This window comes from Sorex fumeus, unplaced genomic scaffold (genome assembly GCF_029834395.1).
Source record: "Sorex fumeus unplaced genomic scaffold, SorFum_2.1 ptg000008l, whole genome shotgun sequence".
Lineage (NCBI taxonomy): Eukaryota > Metazoa > Chordata > Mammalia > Eulipotyphla > Soricidae > Sorex > Sorex fumeus.
The window spans coordinates 33109183-33123629 of record NW_026606065.1 but is presented as its reverse complement, the minus strand read 5'-3'; the positions used below and the strand labels follow the sequence as shown (position 1 = coordinate 33123629).

General features: G+C 50.1%; 1 protein-coding gene across 1 annotated transcript in view; it reads right to left on the bottom strand.

The window, feature by feature from the left end:
- Positions 1–2531: 2531 nt before the first annotated feature.
- UGGT2 (UDP-glucose glycoprotein glucosyltransferase 2) overlaps positions 2532–14447 on the bottom strand; it is a 128100-nt gene continuing 116184 nt past the window's right edge. Inside the window, exons 33-39 of the mRNA XM_056109679.1 lie at positions 13695–13779; positions 12022–12204; positions 10166–10326; positions 9466–9580; positions 7251–7367; positions 4572–4698; positions 2532–3118 (exon numbers count right to left, since the gene is read on the bottom strand). Coding sequence (XP_055965654.1) covers positions 3096–3118; positions 4572–4698; positions 7251–7367; positions 9466–9580; positions 10166–10326; positions 12022–12204; positions 13695–13779 — 811 coding nt within the window. The 3' untranslated portion in view covers positions 2532–3095. The remainder of the gene's footprint in view (positions 3119–4571; positions 4699–7250; positions 7368–9465; positions 9581–10165; positions 10327–12021; positions 12205–13694; positions 13780–14447) is intronic.

Sequence of the window (14447 nt, the reverse complement as noted above, 5' to 3'; positions counted from 1 at the left end):
TCTCTTCCTGTCCTCTCTCCCCTCTCTCTCTTCTCTCCCTCTCCCCTCTCTCCTCTCCCCTCTCTCCTCTCCCCTCTTCCCCCCCCTCCCCTCTGGGAAAAAGAAACCCGACCATTGTATCTGAAAACACAGCACTCAGCCCCAGCCCCCTGTACCCCCTTACCGGCTCTGTGAATCCTTCCTCGGCCTGAGGGGTCAGCAGAAGCATAAAGGGCAAATGCATTTGTCCTCGAGCCAAACACCCCATCCCAAGCCTGGGGCTGACCGGAAAGGGTGGCCTCTTGAGTGACTCCAGGCTGGCTGGCCTCACTCTGTCTCCTGGGCATCCCTCGGACAGAGGCATCCCCAGTGATGAGCAGTGCCCTTGGGAGATGGCAAAGCTGGTTCCAAAGCCTTGGAGGAAGGCGGAGTGAACTGCACTCGGCTGAGAGAGAAGCAGCTGCCAGCAGGTCTGTGTGCTGTCCGTCCCTGACGGTGGTGCTCTGTGCAGTCTCCCATGAGCTACCCCTGGGCCTGTGCCCTGAGACGTCACTTTCCTGAGGTGCTTCCACAGGGCAATGAGACGGCCAACAAGAACGTGACTGCTTCACTGCAGGCTTTGCAGTGGGTTTGTTTTTGCCTTTTGGGCCACACCCAGTGATGCTCAGGGAATTCTGGCTCTGCAGTCAGGGATCTCGGGAAACCCTATAAGGTTGAACCCTTGGGGATCAAACCCAGGTTGGCCACGTGGAAGGCCAGCACCCTACCGTGCTATTGCTCCAGCACCTCCTGGTGGGATTTTGCAGAAATTCACCATTATTTACCGGAAATGCCTGTGCCTTTGTTAACTGCAGAGCGCAGACACTTTGCAACTCCCCGGGGTGGGCCCAGGGAAGGCCCCCTGGCATGCTAGGACACAACCTTTGGCCAGGAGCCCCCTGACTGTGGGAATACCAGGGGCACCCTCGGCCCAGGCTGGCTCCCTACCCTACACGAAGGGCAAGCCCTTTGACACACCGAGGATCAGCTGGCCAGTGCTGGCACACCCGCCAGGCTCATCAGGGCATCCCACTTATCCTCCGAGGGACAAAACGGTGGTACCCAGGACCATCCTTTGCCCTCCTGTGACCTGCGTCTGTTCTGGCGTGCCACTGGGGGTAGGCTTTTCCCTTAATAGCATTTTCACTTGGGGATTTATTTAGCTCTGTCAATACCTAGTATGTTCTCCAGGAGAGCCCAGCCCATTCCAGGCACTTGTGTATGTGTGGGTGTCCACGTGAGGGAGCCCACTACATTACTGACTCCGTGCAGGGGAACCTTTTCCAAACATCCTTCCATCAGGAGACGGCAGGAATCTGGAAGGTGTGGCCGTGTGGCAGGTCTATGTCGGCGTATGGGTGCTGGCAACAGTACTGGAAGCTCTGTGTAGACCGGGGCCACTTCCCGATTCACCTTACTAACCTGGTGGCATAACTGTTCTCTTTCTCCCGATCTCCCCCGCCCCCCCAATTAAAACATGTTAAATTAAGACAAAACCTGAACTAGAAGTTATCTTTACCCAACCTCTCCAACTCTGAGAATCTCTTTTCTCACATCTGATCACATTTAAAGGATGACTGGGGACACACACACACATACACTCTCTCTCTCTCTCTCTCTCATACATGGGGATCTGCATGCAGTGAAGGGAGGTCAGCAGAGACGGGAAGAGGCCGGGAGTCTTCGACCTTGGAGCCTCGATGCAAAGGTTCAGTGGTCAAGAGGCTTCACTCTTGAGTTTTTCAGGAATTGCAGGGCCCGTGGGCTGTTTAATAAGCTGCCGGAGGGCACTGCCATCCTGGCACCATCCTGCCTCCCGCTGAGCTGCTGAGCGCTGAACGACAACCTCGCTCTAATCCATGCTTCCAAGTTTTAGAGCTCTGGGGCAGCACGCTTGGGCCACCAGCTCCTGGCCCAGCAACCCCCACCCCGGCCACGCTCCTTCACTCTCCCACCAAGAACTACTGGTTCTCGGAAGTGTTCCCACCCACACAGAACCGCTTCAGTCCACCGAGCCGTGTGCCAAGAGTGGGCAGTGAGAAGCTTCCTGATCCGGACCGTTCCCTGGTCTAGCCTGGCTCAGGCATGTCCGAGTCCTTGGGTGAATGAGCCCCTCCTCACTGGCGGGAACAGCCAGACCAATGTCCCCTGACAGAGTCTGGCCCGGTTCTGAGTGACCAGTAGCAGGGGGCGTTCAGCGATGATGAGCACTGTGAGTGGCTTCCTAGTCATTGATTATCAGAACACACCGGGCAAGCGAACTGCTGTTAAGTGAGTTCTACAAACCACGCCAGTGCTGGAGTGCCAGTACAGCGGGGGAGGTGCTGGTCCTGCACATGGCTGACCTGGGCTCAGTCCCCAGCCCCTTAGAGGGTCCCTGGAGCCCTGCTAGGAGTGATTCCTGAACACACTAAGCCCTGAACACCGCTGGGTGAGGCCCCCGAGCCAGAAAACATGAAACAAGCCAGGTCTTTTTTTTTTTTTTAAAGAGAGAACATATCCCACAAGCCCTCTATAACATTTTATGAAAGAAAAAGTAGAAACACTGAAAATATTTACAAATAGCGCATGGGGTTGAAGGTAAATGATTACAGAGCTGCACCACCTCCATTCCAAAACAGCAGCTAAGGAGAACAGTTTTGCTCTTTTGCTCTTCTGAGATAACTGCAAGTCCTTTTTTCATTGTCAGAGGGAGGGAAAAAAAAACTATGCTGCTTCTCGAGATGCACAAGGAGATGTGGACACATGCAGAGCTGGGCGCTGGGAGGCGGGCCAGCGGCTCTGATGCAGCTCCCTCCATCTGGCCTCTCTCATGAAATTCCACTTGACTGGTGAAACCCAGTGTTGGACACAGGAAGGAAAAAGGGACAGTCTGGTTATAAATACGAAGTGGCACTTTCTCATATGACTTCCACGTACTCAATACCTTAAGCTCGTGTAGTTTTAAATAATATTAAAACAATTAAAGACACTGATCTTGAATGGACTTCCCAAAGTCTTCGCAGTAGTTCCACACATCTCCAGCAGGGGGCAGGTTTCTCTTCTCGCTGCATCTTTTTCATACAAGCTGGTGCGCGCTAGAGTTCGTCATGTGTCAGAACTGCAGGGGAGGAAAAGTTGCTTAACTCTTGAAATCTCACATACAGAATAAACTTTAATTTTCCTGAGGTGTGGGGTGTTGTAGAAGGTGACCGGGGGTCTGACCCTTTGCTAAGTACCTATTTGCTTCATTCTGTGGCCTGAAGCAACTTAGGACATCACAATGGCCACTGTAGAGCAGCTACTTGCATTTTCACCTGCCAATTCTTGAGCTCTGAGGGCCAAGGGTGAACCTGATTGCTCTTATCTCCTGGATCTAACACCTAGTAATAGAGGCTTCGAAAGATAAGACCAACCACGTCCACCTTCCTATCCTCAATGCAACAAGTTGTAGACTAGTCTCTTCTGAAGGACAGAAATGCATCTCCCAGGGGGCTGGAGCAATAGCATAGTGGGAAGGGTGTTTGCCTGGCATGCGGCGAACCGGGGTTCAATTCCCAGCATCCCATATGGGCCCCCCGAGCACCACCAGGAGTGATTCCTGAGTGCATGAACCAGGAGAAACCCCTGTGCATTGCCAGGTGTGACCCAAAAAGCAAAAAAAAAAAAAAAAAAAAAAAAGCAAAAAAAGAAAAGAAAAAAAATGCATCTCCCCCCCACCCTCCCTCCTGTCCCCACCCCCACACTCACACATGCCAGTGAGCACCAGTACAGGTGAGGGCGCAGGACAGAGCGGCTGCTTCTGCATTGCAAGAACGGATTGAAGAGAATTTAAAAACCACTGTTTTCAGAATTCAAAACCATCATTTTCAAGTTAAAATCATGTTTCAAGTTAAAAGAACCAAAATGCATCCTGTTCCACAATTTCAATGGCTCCATTACTAGTAGGACGGCCTCTGTGAACACAAACCTCCCAACAAAATCTCAAGACTTCACTGAATTCAAAGAAATGCCTTAAAAAGAATGAATGACAATGCCTCTGGAATTCTTCCTAAAGAAGATGCAGAAAGACTTTAGAGGTGCGAGGTGTGTGTGGGGGGAGAGTGTTCCTGGCTCTCAGGGAACTAGCAACTTTCACGGCTCCACTCCAGCACTGGAGGCCAGGGCTCACACACTTCAACGTTCCAAGTTTAACACAAATTGCATCAACTTGTGAATAAGAAACTTTGGCTCCGTGTTTCATGTGGGGTCATTTGGGGCCTTTTCTTTCCTTCCCTTTTGCTTTTTCTTCTTTCCCTCCTCTACTTTCATCTTGTTCTTCCCTTAAAACTGTCTCACTTACAGAATAATCTTGTTTTACTGTGTCTTTATGCTAAACTGTTATCTTTATGCTGGACTACTGCACATTCACGAATGTCATTTTCTTTGGCGGGGTGGGAGGCCCATCTGGTGCTGCTCTGGGTAAGACTCACCCCCCCTCCCCTAATTCACTAGGCTGTGAGCTGGAGGCAGGTACAGTGTGGCATCACCAGAAGGGACCCTGGCTCACTCGCCAGCACAGGACGTAGACTTACTTGCACTTTTCTTCTTGTTTTCCAGTTGATCGAGCAGTTGGCGAATCTCAGTGTCGTATTCCACCCATTCGGGGACAATCCTGGCAGCAGCTTTTAGTTTGGGTTCTTTTGTTTTGGGATTATTGCACTGAAAGTCAAAACAAAAGTTTTGTTAACAAGGAAACCACACTTTGGACACCTCAAGGAAATGCTTGAGGATACTGCTATCATAAGCAAAGGAAATGCTTTTAATAAAAGGCAGAGCTCTGAGCATCAGGTGTGAAATACCAGAAGTAATGAAACGAGTTTTTTAGAGAAAGGATGAAGTGAACCGACAAATTCTGGTGCATGTTGGCCATGAGCAAATACGTCAAGAGAGATCTCAATAAACCATTTAAAGACATACTGATGGGTCGCTCGGAGGCTGCCAAACAGTTCTGCTAAATGTTTTGATTTCAAAAAGCAAGTTACGTGATAAACATCTGCCTGCCTTTTCTTTAGGCGTTGTTTTCCACAGACTAAAACCATCTGCCTTGTATTCCTTCAGCAAAAGGATTTCGTCTCTTCTACACCTTTGTTCTAATTAAAGATTGTGGTCAATGAAACACCACGGAAGTGGAACTCATATATCAAAACACTGATAGGTGGGGCTAGAGCGATAGTCCAGCGGGGAGGGCATTTGCCTTGGACGTGGCCAACCCAGGTTTGATTCCCGGCATCCCAGATGGTCTCCCAAGCACCGCCGGGAGTAATTCCTGCGTGCAGAGCCAGGAGTAACCCCTGTGCATCACCGGGTGTGACCCAAAAAGCAGAAACAAAAAACAAACAAATAAAAACCAACAGACAAAAATCCCAACAGCTGTGGAGTTCTGAGCCCTCTGCAAACCCCTCAGGCCTGAGAAATACTAAAGCATGCTGCTTACGGGGCACAGTGGGGAAAACACCGACTGTAGGTCAACGCCAGCTCCCCAGGAGAAAGACGGCATGGTGCGTGCGTATCTGCAGACGGGCTGGGAGACCGAACCCAGGCTGCCCTGGGAGGGGGCGGGTCCAACAGCTGTGTGCGCCAGGGGTGCCGTGAGCAAGTTTCTGGGGAGACTCCAGGTACAAGGGGAAGATGGACGCAGGAATGGTGGGTTCGGCTTCTGCCTGTAGCCCAGCTTGAGGCCAGGATGTGCCTCTGGGCTGGGTGTGGGCAGTTGGGGAAGGAGATGAACCCAGATGACCCAGACAGTGGCCAACACACACACACACACAAAAACACACACAGAGAGGCAGATACTTCCCAAGGCACCACCCCCTGCCCCCCAGAGAGGCCTGGGCAGTGGGGAGGGCGTGTCTGGAGCTCCCTTCTCTGGCCTTGCTGCCTGCTCCCGCCAAGGGCTGAGGTCAGGCAGCAAGACTGGGCATGAGGCCACCTTCCCAACGCTGGGGCCCACTCTGCGACAGGGATGCAAGGGCTGAGGTAGGAAACAGGGCTAGGCAGTAAGGGGCCGGACTTCCAAGTGATCAATATAATGTCAGCGATGTTCTCTTTTGGTGTCCGAACAAGGAAACGGTGTGCACCGCCCAGCTGCTCGGTAGTCGGGGCTGCTGCTCGGGGCACTGCCGCCACCTAGTGGCCACGGGGATGCCCACATGCCGCTGGCACACTGAAGCTCCACTGCACTGTGCCCTGCCTGGTCCTTCCTGGGTACCGCACCCCCTGGACGAGCTTCCGCCAGAGCGGGTTCTTTTTCCTTTTTCTTTCTTTAAAAAAATTTTCCCATAGGGGTAGAACTCAACAACATTCCCACCAGCAGTGAATGAGTTTTTTTGTTTTTGTTTTTAACCACCTCCCTGCCAACAGAGATTGTTCCCAGTATTTTTAATAATGTGCTCTTCTCACTGGTATGAGGTGTTTGAATTTGTTTTTGTATATTGGGTTATCCTGGGAAGCTACCGAGAGTATCCTGCCAGCAGGGCAGAGCCTGGCAAGCTCCCCGTGACGTATTCTATATGCCAAAAACAGTAACAACAAGTCTCACAATGGAGACATTACTGGGCCCACTCGAGCAAACTGATGAACAACGGGAGGACAGGGCTACAGTGCAGTGCTACACTGGATTACATGAAAGAGCACTACAAAGCTGTTCACGATTGGGTTTCAGTCAAACAAAGGCCCAGGGATGTTTCTTGCACCCGCGGGCTCTGAACAGGTGGGCCTGAGGTGAGCTTCTTAACAGGTCTGTGGCGAGGCCCTTCCTGGCCACCACAATGAGGGACCTTGGTTTCGGGCACGCGCCATGCCCTGACAGGGAGGCCCCCAGGATGGAAACTGCCCCCACACAGTTCACGCTATGCGACCCTCATTCCTCCGGCGGCCAGGATTTTGGGCATGCTAGACTGCAGGAGGGTCCCGAGATCTGTGTTTCTAAGCCGCCCTCCCGCCGTCTGTGTGTGCAGTGGACGGCGAGCCCAGGGACTGGTGGCCAGCCCGTGCCCTCCCGGCGCCCCTGTTCAGTGCTCTGCTCCCAGCATCCTGCCCCTCGGAGGAGCCACGGCCATGCCGGCGATTCTTCCCCAAGTCCCGTGGGCCCACCCGGCAAACCATTAGATGCGGGGGCCGCCCCGAGGGTCCCCTCGCCGCTGCCAGAGTGGCTGTGACGGCAGACGAGAGAATCTGCGTGTCCCGCCAAACGCCCCTCCACGGCCACTCACCAGGTCGATGGTCTTGGCACTCTGCTTGGACTCATCGTCGCACCAGGTCTCGCACCACAGCCAGTCCTGTGGGAGGGACTTGATGGCCACCTGGTAGATCATGTTGTTGGGGAGGTCCTGCAGAGAGCAACGTTTCCCTGAGACGCCGCTGACGTCCCTGCCGCAGGGAGCACTGTTCCCCCCACCAGCTCAAGGGGCTGGTTCCCCCGGAGCATGCGAGTGGTGTGGGGGACCCTGCACGAGCTCCAGGAGGCATGGGGTGTTGGGTCTGTCCCTGGCTGCCACTCCCCTGAGCACTGTGTCCGAGCTCTGTACTTCTGGGGGCTTCCGGTGGCCACTTGACACAAAGCTTTGCACGGGTCTCTGAGATTCTGTTCTGGAAGAGGCACAGAGGCCTCTACTCCAGAATTCCTTGTCCTTAAACTGCCCAGACAGGCAAGCCCCTGACTGAGACACGTGGAGGCATCTATACCTGGGCCTTTCTCTAGAGTGGCCCTGGACTAAGTACCCCTGTTCTATAATCCCCCACACGTCACGGCCAACCCCTCCTTGGCACCTCTGTGGTACCCCCTCTGCCAGGAGTTTTCACAGACATGTCATGGCCAGGGTCTCCCTCACGGTCACTCAGATGCCACCTCTGTTGGGGAACATGGCCACCCTGTTTACCAGGGCAAGCCCTGGCCCTGCCCACCAGTCTCGGCTCAGTCACCCTCTGCCGGACACACTCATTACCTACATGCGGTTCACTGCTTAGCTACTCTACCAGGAGCAGGCAGCACCATGGATCTGCTGCGTGCCCTGCCGCCCTTCCACCCCGCGGGTCAGGCGAATGTCTGGCTCCCAGCTGGGGCTCAGCAGGCACCAGGGGAAAGTACAGAGCAGAGCACTCTAAGAAGAGTCTATACTCACTGACTGGGAGGAGGAAATATTTCTTCCTCCTAGTAGGTCTTCAATTTTGTCTAAATCCTTTTTTTTTCTTTTTGGGTCACACCCGGCGATGCACAGGGGTTACTCCTGGCTGTGCATGCAGAAATTACTCCTGGCAGTGCTTGGGGGACCATATGGGATGCTGGGAATCGAACTTGGGTCGGCTGCTTGTAATGCAAACGCCCTACCCGCTGTGCTACTGCTCTAGCCCATTTAAATTTTTAAGGTTTCAGATACAGTAGCAAAATCCTGGCATCATGAAGAAAGAGGTATTTGCTAAAAAAATGCCAAAAAACAGAACAAAACAAAACAACCCCAAAAATACCCTATATGGCAGCGGGGCCAAGGAAGTATGTTTAGAGAGATAGAGGGAGAGTGGAGTGAGGAGAGATGAATGAAAACACTGCTACTAGTTTGTCTGATTTGTTTTGGGGGCCACACCAAGGGGTGTTCTGGGCGGACTCCTGCTTTCGTGCTCAGAGAACACTCCTGGCAATCGATGCTCGGGAGACCATATCGGTGCTGGGGCCGGAACCCAGGTTAGCCGTACGTAAGGCAAGTAAGTGCCCTACCCACTGTCCGATGTCACCGGCTCCAGAAAAGCAACTAGTTTTGAAGACATCAAGCTTGAACTGAAAAAATTCCATGGGGATATTCAACTGAGAATTGCAGAAGGAAGAGAAAAACTGGAAAGGTTTTGAATTTTGACCAGAAAGGCAGTGCCCAGTTAAGGCGCACGCCCTGCGTGAGGCTGACCTGGGTCTGAAGCTCCTGCACGGCATGTGACCCCGGAGTGCTCCCGAGGACCACTCCTGAGCAAAGCCTGGTACAGCCCATGAGCACCACAAGGTGTCTCCCCACCCCCACAACAACAATAATCTGTCACTGTCACTGTCCTCCCGTTGTTCATCATTTGCTCGAGCGGGCCCAGTAAAGTCTCCATTGTGACAATTGTTACTGTGTTTGGCATATCGAATACGTCACGGGGACTTGCCAGGCTTTGCCATGCGGGCGAGATACTCTTGGTAGCTTGCCGGGCTCTCCGAGAGGGGCGGAGGAATCGAACTCGGGTCGGCCATGTGGCCGCTTTCAAGGCAAAAGCCCTACCTGCTGTGCTATCGCTCCAGCCCAACAACAATAATAATGACAAAAAAAAAACCAACAAAAACAAAAAAACAAACAAAAAAAACCACAACAACACAGATTTTGAGGCTTCCGAGGGTGAGAGAGGTTGGAAGAGTCAGGACTGTTAGTGGAACTGCAAGTTACACGTCCACACTGTGCTCACCTGGTCCAGGTTGGAGAGGCTGTTTGGGTCCTGACTGAGAGTTTGGTACTGGCCCCGGAGTCTGTCGCCTGCTGAGAGTCTCCTGAATTTCTTGAGGTCCACGACATATAAGGCACTGCAATGCACAATGGAAATGCCGTGAAAGTCTCGTGTGTGTGTGTGTGTGTGTGTGTGTGTGTGTGTGTGTGTGTGCTTCCCCTGTCCCCAGGGCTGGCATCAGCGTTAGACGCTGTCAGGTCTGAGACTGTGACCTCTGTCAAAGCTGCTCCCCAGGTCTGACACTATTTCCAAGGGGCTGAAATCTTTTCTAACACCGAGAGGGTCTGTGCAGTCCTAAGGTCACCTCAAGTCGCTTCAAAGCACACAAAACGCACGGTCCCACAAAGCAGTGCTGGCCGTGAAGGCAGTGCTCTCCTGCTACCACAGACATGTCGACATCCCGTGTGCTGATTTTTCTATATCACCTTCATAACTGATTATGAACGAGCACTGTGGACCTGGCCAAGTCACAGGAGCCCTGCGTGTCACAGTTTCCACATCTACAAAATGGGGGTAACGATGCATTTTGGTACATCTCAAAATGCGCTGGCGATGATCTGACGAGTTAATGCCTGCCGAGTCCTGTCCTGTCTGCTGCCACTGCTCTGATTACCGGCACTCGGAGTCAGTTATCTGCTTGCTGGGTGTGAATTTTTCTCACCTGATGTGGTACTTCCTCTGGAGGAGGTGTGATGCCCAGTATCCTGTTTTCCAGAAACGATATCCATCCATCTCCGTGCGGCTGTCACAGAACGGGGTGTACCCATACGGGGCACCATCCAGGTCCAAGTCGCGAAGTTCTTTGAGGTCGTGCCTCACAATCTAAGCAATTGAAATTGTTCCTCTGAGGAATATCGCATTAGGACGAGACCCTGAAACTGCGAATTCCTCATTGCAGAGACAGAGAAAATATTCTCAGCCCTTTCACGGAGTCTGCATTAACTAAGTTTCTAAACTTTCCCCTCGCAATTACATATGAAAGCAAAAAACCCAATTTTATATAATACTTTTATACTTATATAAAAGTTGATATTTATACTAGTTTATATTTACACTAGTTTACATGTCACTGGTTTTAAGCCAGTGACATCAACGTCAATTTAAAAGAAGTTTTTTGATCTTTTTTGGTTTTGGGGGCACAACTCTCAGAGCTCAGAGAATACTCCTGGCTCTGTGCTCAGGGAGCACTCCTGGCAGTGTGAAGGACCATATGTGGTGGTGGGGATTGAGCCCAGGTCGGCCACGTACAGGGCACTATACTATCACTCTCACCCCTGTGACATCAATTTGTGTGTGTGTGTGTGTGTGTGTGTGTGTGTGTGTGTGTGGTGGGGGGGGTTGTGGATAATTGGACCCAGGGTATTACTCATGTAAGGCAAGCACTCTAGCACAGCCTGTTACATTATTTTTAACAAAAGTATTTTAAACAAGATGTATTTTGGGCATATATTTATGTCCTGCCTGGCAAGCTCCCCGTGACGTATTCGATATGCCAAACACAGTCACAACAAGTCTCACATTTGCTCGAGCAAATCTATGAACAACCAGAGGACAGTGCTACAACCTTTTCAAGGTATGGATTATTTCAAAATCCTGTTTGTACTAAACGTCATTACTGTATAATGGAAAATATCAGTGTGAATCACAAAGAAAAATCTTCTGATTATTCTCAGTGTTTTAATGGAATATAAGGCTATTATTAACTTTTTTATCCATTTTTGGTTTGGGGTCATCCCCGGCAGGGCTTATTCCTTCTATGAGTCAGTTCTATCTCTCCAGCCCCAGGTTTCACTTTTCAACAGTCTCCAGCCTCATGAAGGAGAGAAGGATGTCTTCTATTAGATAGTAGCACTGTCTTCCCGTTGTTCATGGATTTGCTTGAGTGAGCCCAGTAACGTCTCCATCGTTAGATTTGTTGTTACTGTGTCTGGCATATCGAATATGTCACGGGGAGCTTGCCAGGCTCTGCCGTGCGGGCGAGATACTCTCGGTAGCTTGCCAGGCTTTCTGAGAGGGACAGAGGAATCAAACTCGGGTTGGCTGGGTTGGCCGTGTGCAAGGCAAATGCCCTACCCTCTGTGCTATCGCTCCAGCCCTAAATATTATCCTAATTTATAATAAAAATAATAATAAATGGCACTTTTAAAAATTGGTTTCTCCTGGAACTATGACTTTTTATTTGAGAAAAGCTAAGCTGCTTATCGAACATGATCGTGTCCTATACGCTCACTCAGTCTGGCAACACAAACAGTATTAAACAACAGAGGGATTTCCCTATATTCAAAGGGCCTAAAACTGTTGTTAGGGTGAAGCCAGAGAGACAGTGCTCAGGTAGGTCATTGCCTTGTACATGGTCGACCTGGGTTCGATCCTTGGCACCTCATATGCTTTTCCTTGCCTTCCAGGAGTGATCCCTGACAGCAATTCCATGTGTAGTACAAAAACAAAACAAAACAAGCAAACAAGCAAATAAACAAAACCAATTAAGTTCTGCTACAAGCAATAGCTAATCATTACCTGGTCAGCATCAACAAAAATGATCTTGTCCACCGCGAGAGGGAAAAGGACATCGAGGAAGAGGATTTTGTAGCCCCAGATGATCCTCTGTTTCTCCGTCTGCTGGTGGAGCCACCCGGGCCACCTGTACTGGACCAGCTCGTACTGGAACCCGTACTCCTTGGCCATGTGCGGGATGACTTCCTGGAAACAGATGGCCAAGTCAGCATGCGGACCCGAGGGAGGAAACAGCAGAAGCGAGCCTCTTTCAAGGTGCTTTATTTCACACACCAGGCCGGCGGAAACAAGGGCCCGGAGGACTGGCCGTGGTCGGAAGCTGTCAAGGTGGTGGTGGGGGAGGGCAGCTGGGACAGAGAAGGGACGGCTGTGCCGAAGACAGCTGGAAATGATCACTCTAGACAAGAACCGAGTGCTGAGAGGAGGTGTAGGGACACGCGCGAGACCCTTTCCGCACCCGTACTGCAAACCAGTGATGCCCAGAAGCTGAGGACATGCCCGCGGCTGTGACTAGGCACGTTGCATCTGAGTTCACAGATGGCCTCTGTCACTCTGCAGAGTCGCACGGCTGACCCAGGCTCTGTCTTGCCCCATGGCATGTGAAATAAAACTTCAGTGATGAGCCAGTGGGAGCTGACATCTCCCTGGGCATCATCACTGTGATGCTCCACTGGGTGAGCATCACTCCTCAAGGTGACAAGGCCCCGGGAGACACTCTTCTACCAGGTGCTTGCTTCCCCAGCTGTCCTCTGCCTCCATCTACCATAATGAACTGCAGTCGAGACTAGGAGGTCCCCCCTCGGTTCTGGGAGTCCCAGAAAATTACTGACACACTGACACACTGGTGGTCTTGGGACCTCCGGAAGGTGTGTGTGTGCGCGCGTGCGCGAGTCTGTTCCTCAACACCCAAGTCTTGGTTTTCTGGGAATGTGCGGGACTACTTCTTGCAGAACAACTGAGTAATGCCATCAGTCAAGCACTGAGCAAACGCATGGCTGCTGATTTTCATTTCTGCTTTCCCAAACCATGCGCTTTGGTCGAGGGCTCCTTTGAACTGTTGTTGAATGATCCGAACTTCCGAGGAACCTCATTAATGAGATGTGAGAATCGGAACAACATGGCTTGTGCATGAGGGGGTTTTTGTAAAACGTAACTGATGCTGGTCATCTTAAATCTTCTAATTATAAAATTCCTAAAGCTAGTGCCCCATAAGCCAATAACCCAACAAAAGCACCGCCCAAAGACCAAAACACTTTCTGTTTTCAGTTCTGTTAGTGGAGATCCTAGAGTATCTTTTTACCATTTTCTTGAGACTGTTTCTGTCTTTCTATGTAGAAATGTAACAGAATCAAGTTATTTTTACTGACCATCTGCATGTATTTTTTCACGCCAAAAGTCCCTCTATTTTCATGAAAAATCTCTTCTGATTTTGAGATAAGTGGAAAATAATCCATTTCCTCTACTCTTCTAAATACTTCTTTACATAGAAACTGCAGATGATTTTTCTTTTAGACAGAAACAGCCAAGTTTTAAAATTGATTAAAATCCATTTGAATAAATATACTTTCCAAAAGACTCACAGGAAAAGAGAAAAAGTATAGGAAGTTAAAAACAATACAGAAGAATTTATTATTCAAACATTCGACATCCCATAGCGAAAGGATTAATGCACTTACCTTAAATGTTGGTGACAGATAATTTTTTAGAAACCAGAACTTCACAGGTGTTTTAGTGTGGCGTAAAACAGAAAGCATCATGATTCTGTGTAAGAGAACATTAAACCCAGTAAGTGAACATCAATAAGGGTTGGTAAGGATATGTGTTAAAGATGTTTAAATACTGGGGTATTAGTCAGAGAGGGTGAGTTACGGGGAAACAGAAGGAGTATCTTGAAATGGTCAGGCTGCTCCCCGACTCTGCATGAAGAATATAATGTAAGCACCCCAAGCCCCAGTACAGCTCAGTCTGGGTGATGGGCAGCTGCCATCTCGGCGCTGGGCGCACCACTTGTTATTAATCTCAGTTGTATGCAACCCGAAGCGGAAGGACTGATTTATCTGGATCCATTCACTGGCAAGACACCTGTTTTGCTAATCTATCCCTCCTGTGAAGGTAGAGATGAATCTGAAGATCCGTTTTACTGTACCGATACATACTCAAACATCCTGAAGTATTTCTACTGTAAGGAAACAGCCCTCTGTAGCTCCTAAGTTGACTTCCCTTCCCTCCCCACATCCCTCCTGAAGAAATAAGGAATTTCTTCATGGGGAAAAGGAAATTTACTGAGTATACATTGTCACGCATCTAATTTTTAAAAATTCCATTTTTTAAAGTTTTTTTTAGTTTTTTATTTATAATACAGTATTCCAAATAAAACTCATGAGATTTCACTGTATTTAAAATGTGTTTTCCCTCACAATTTTAAATTA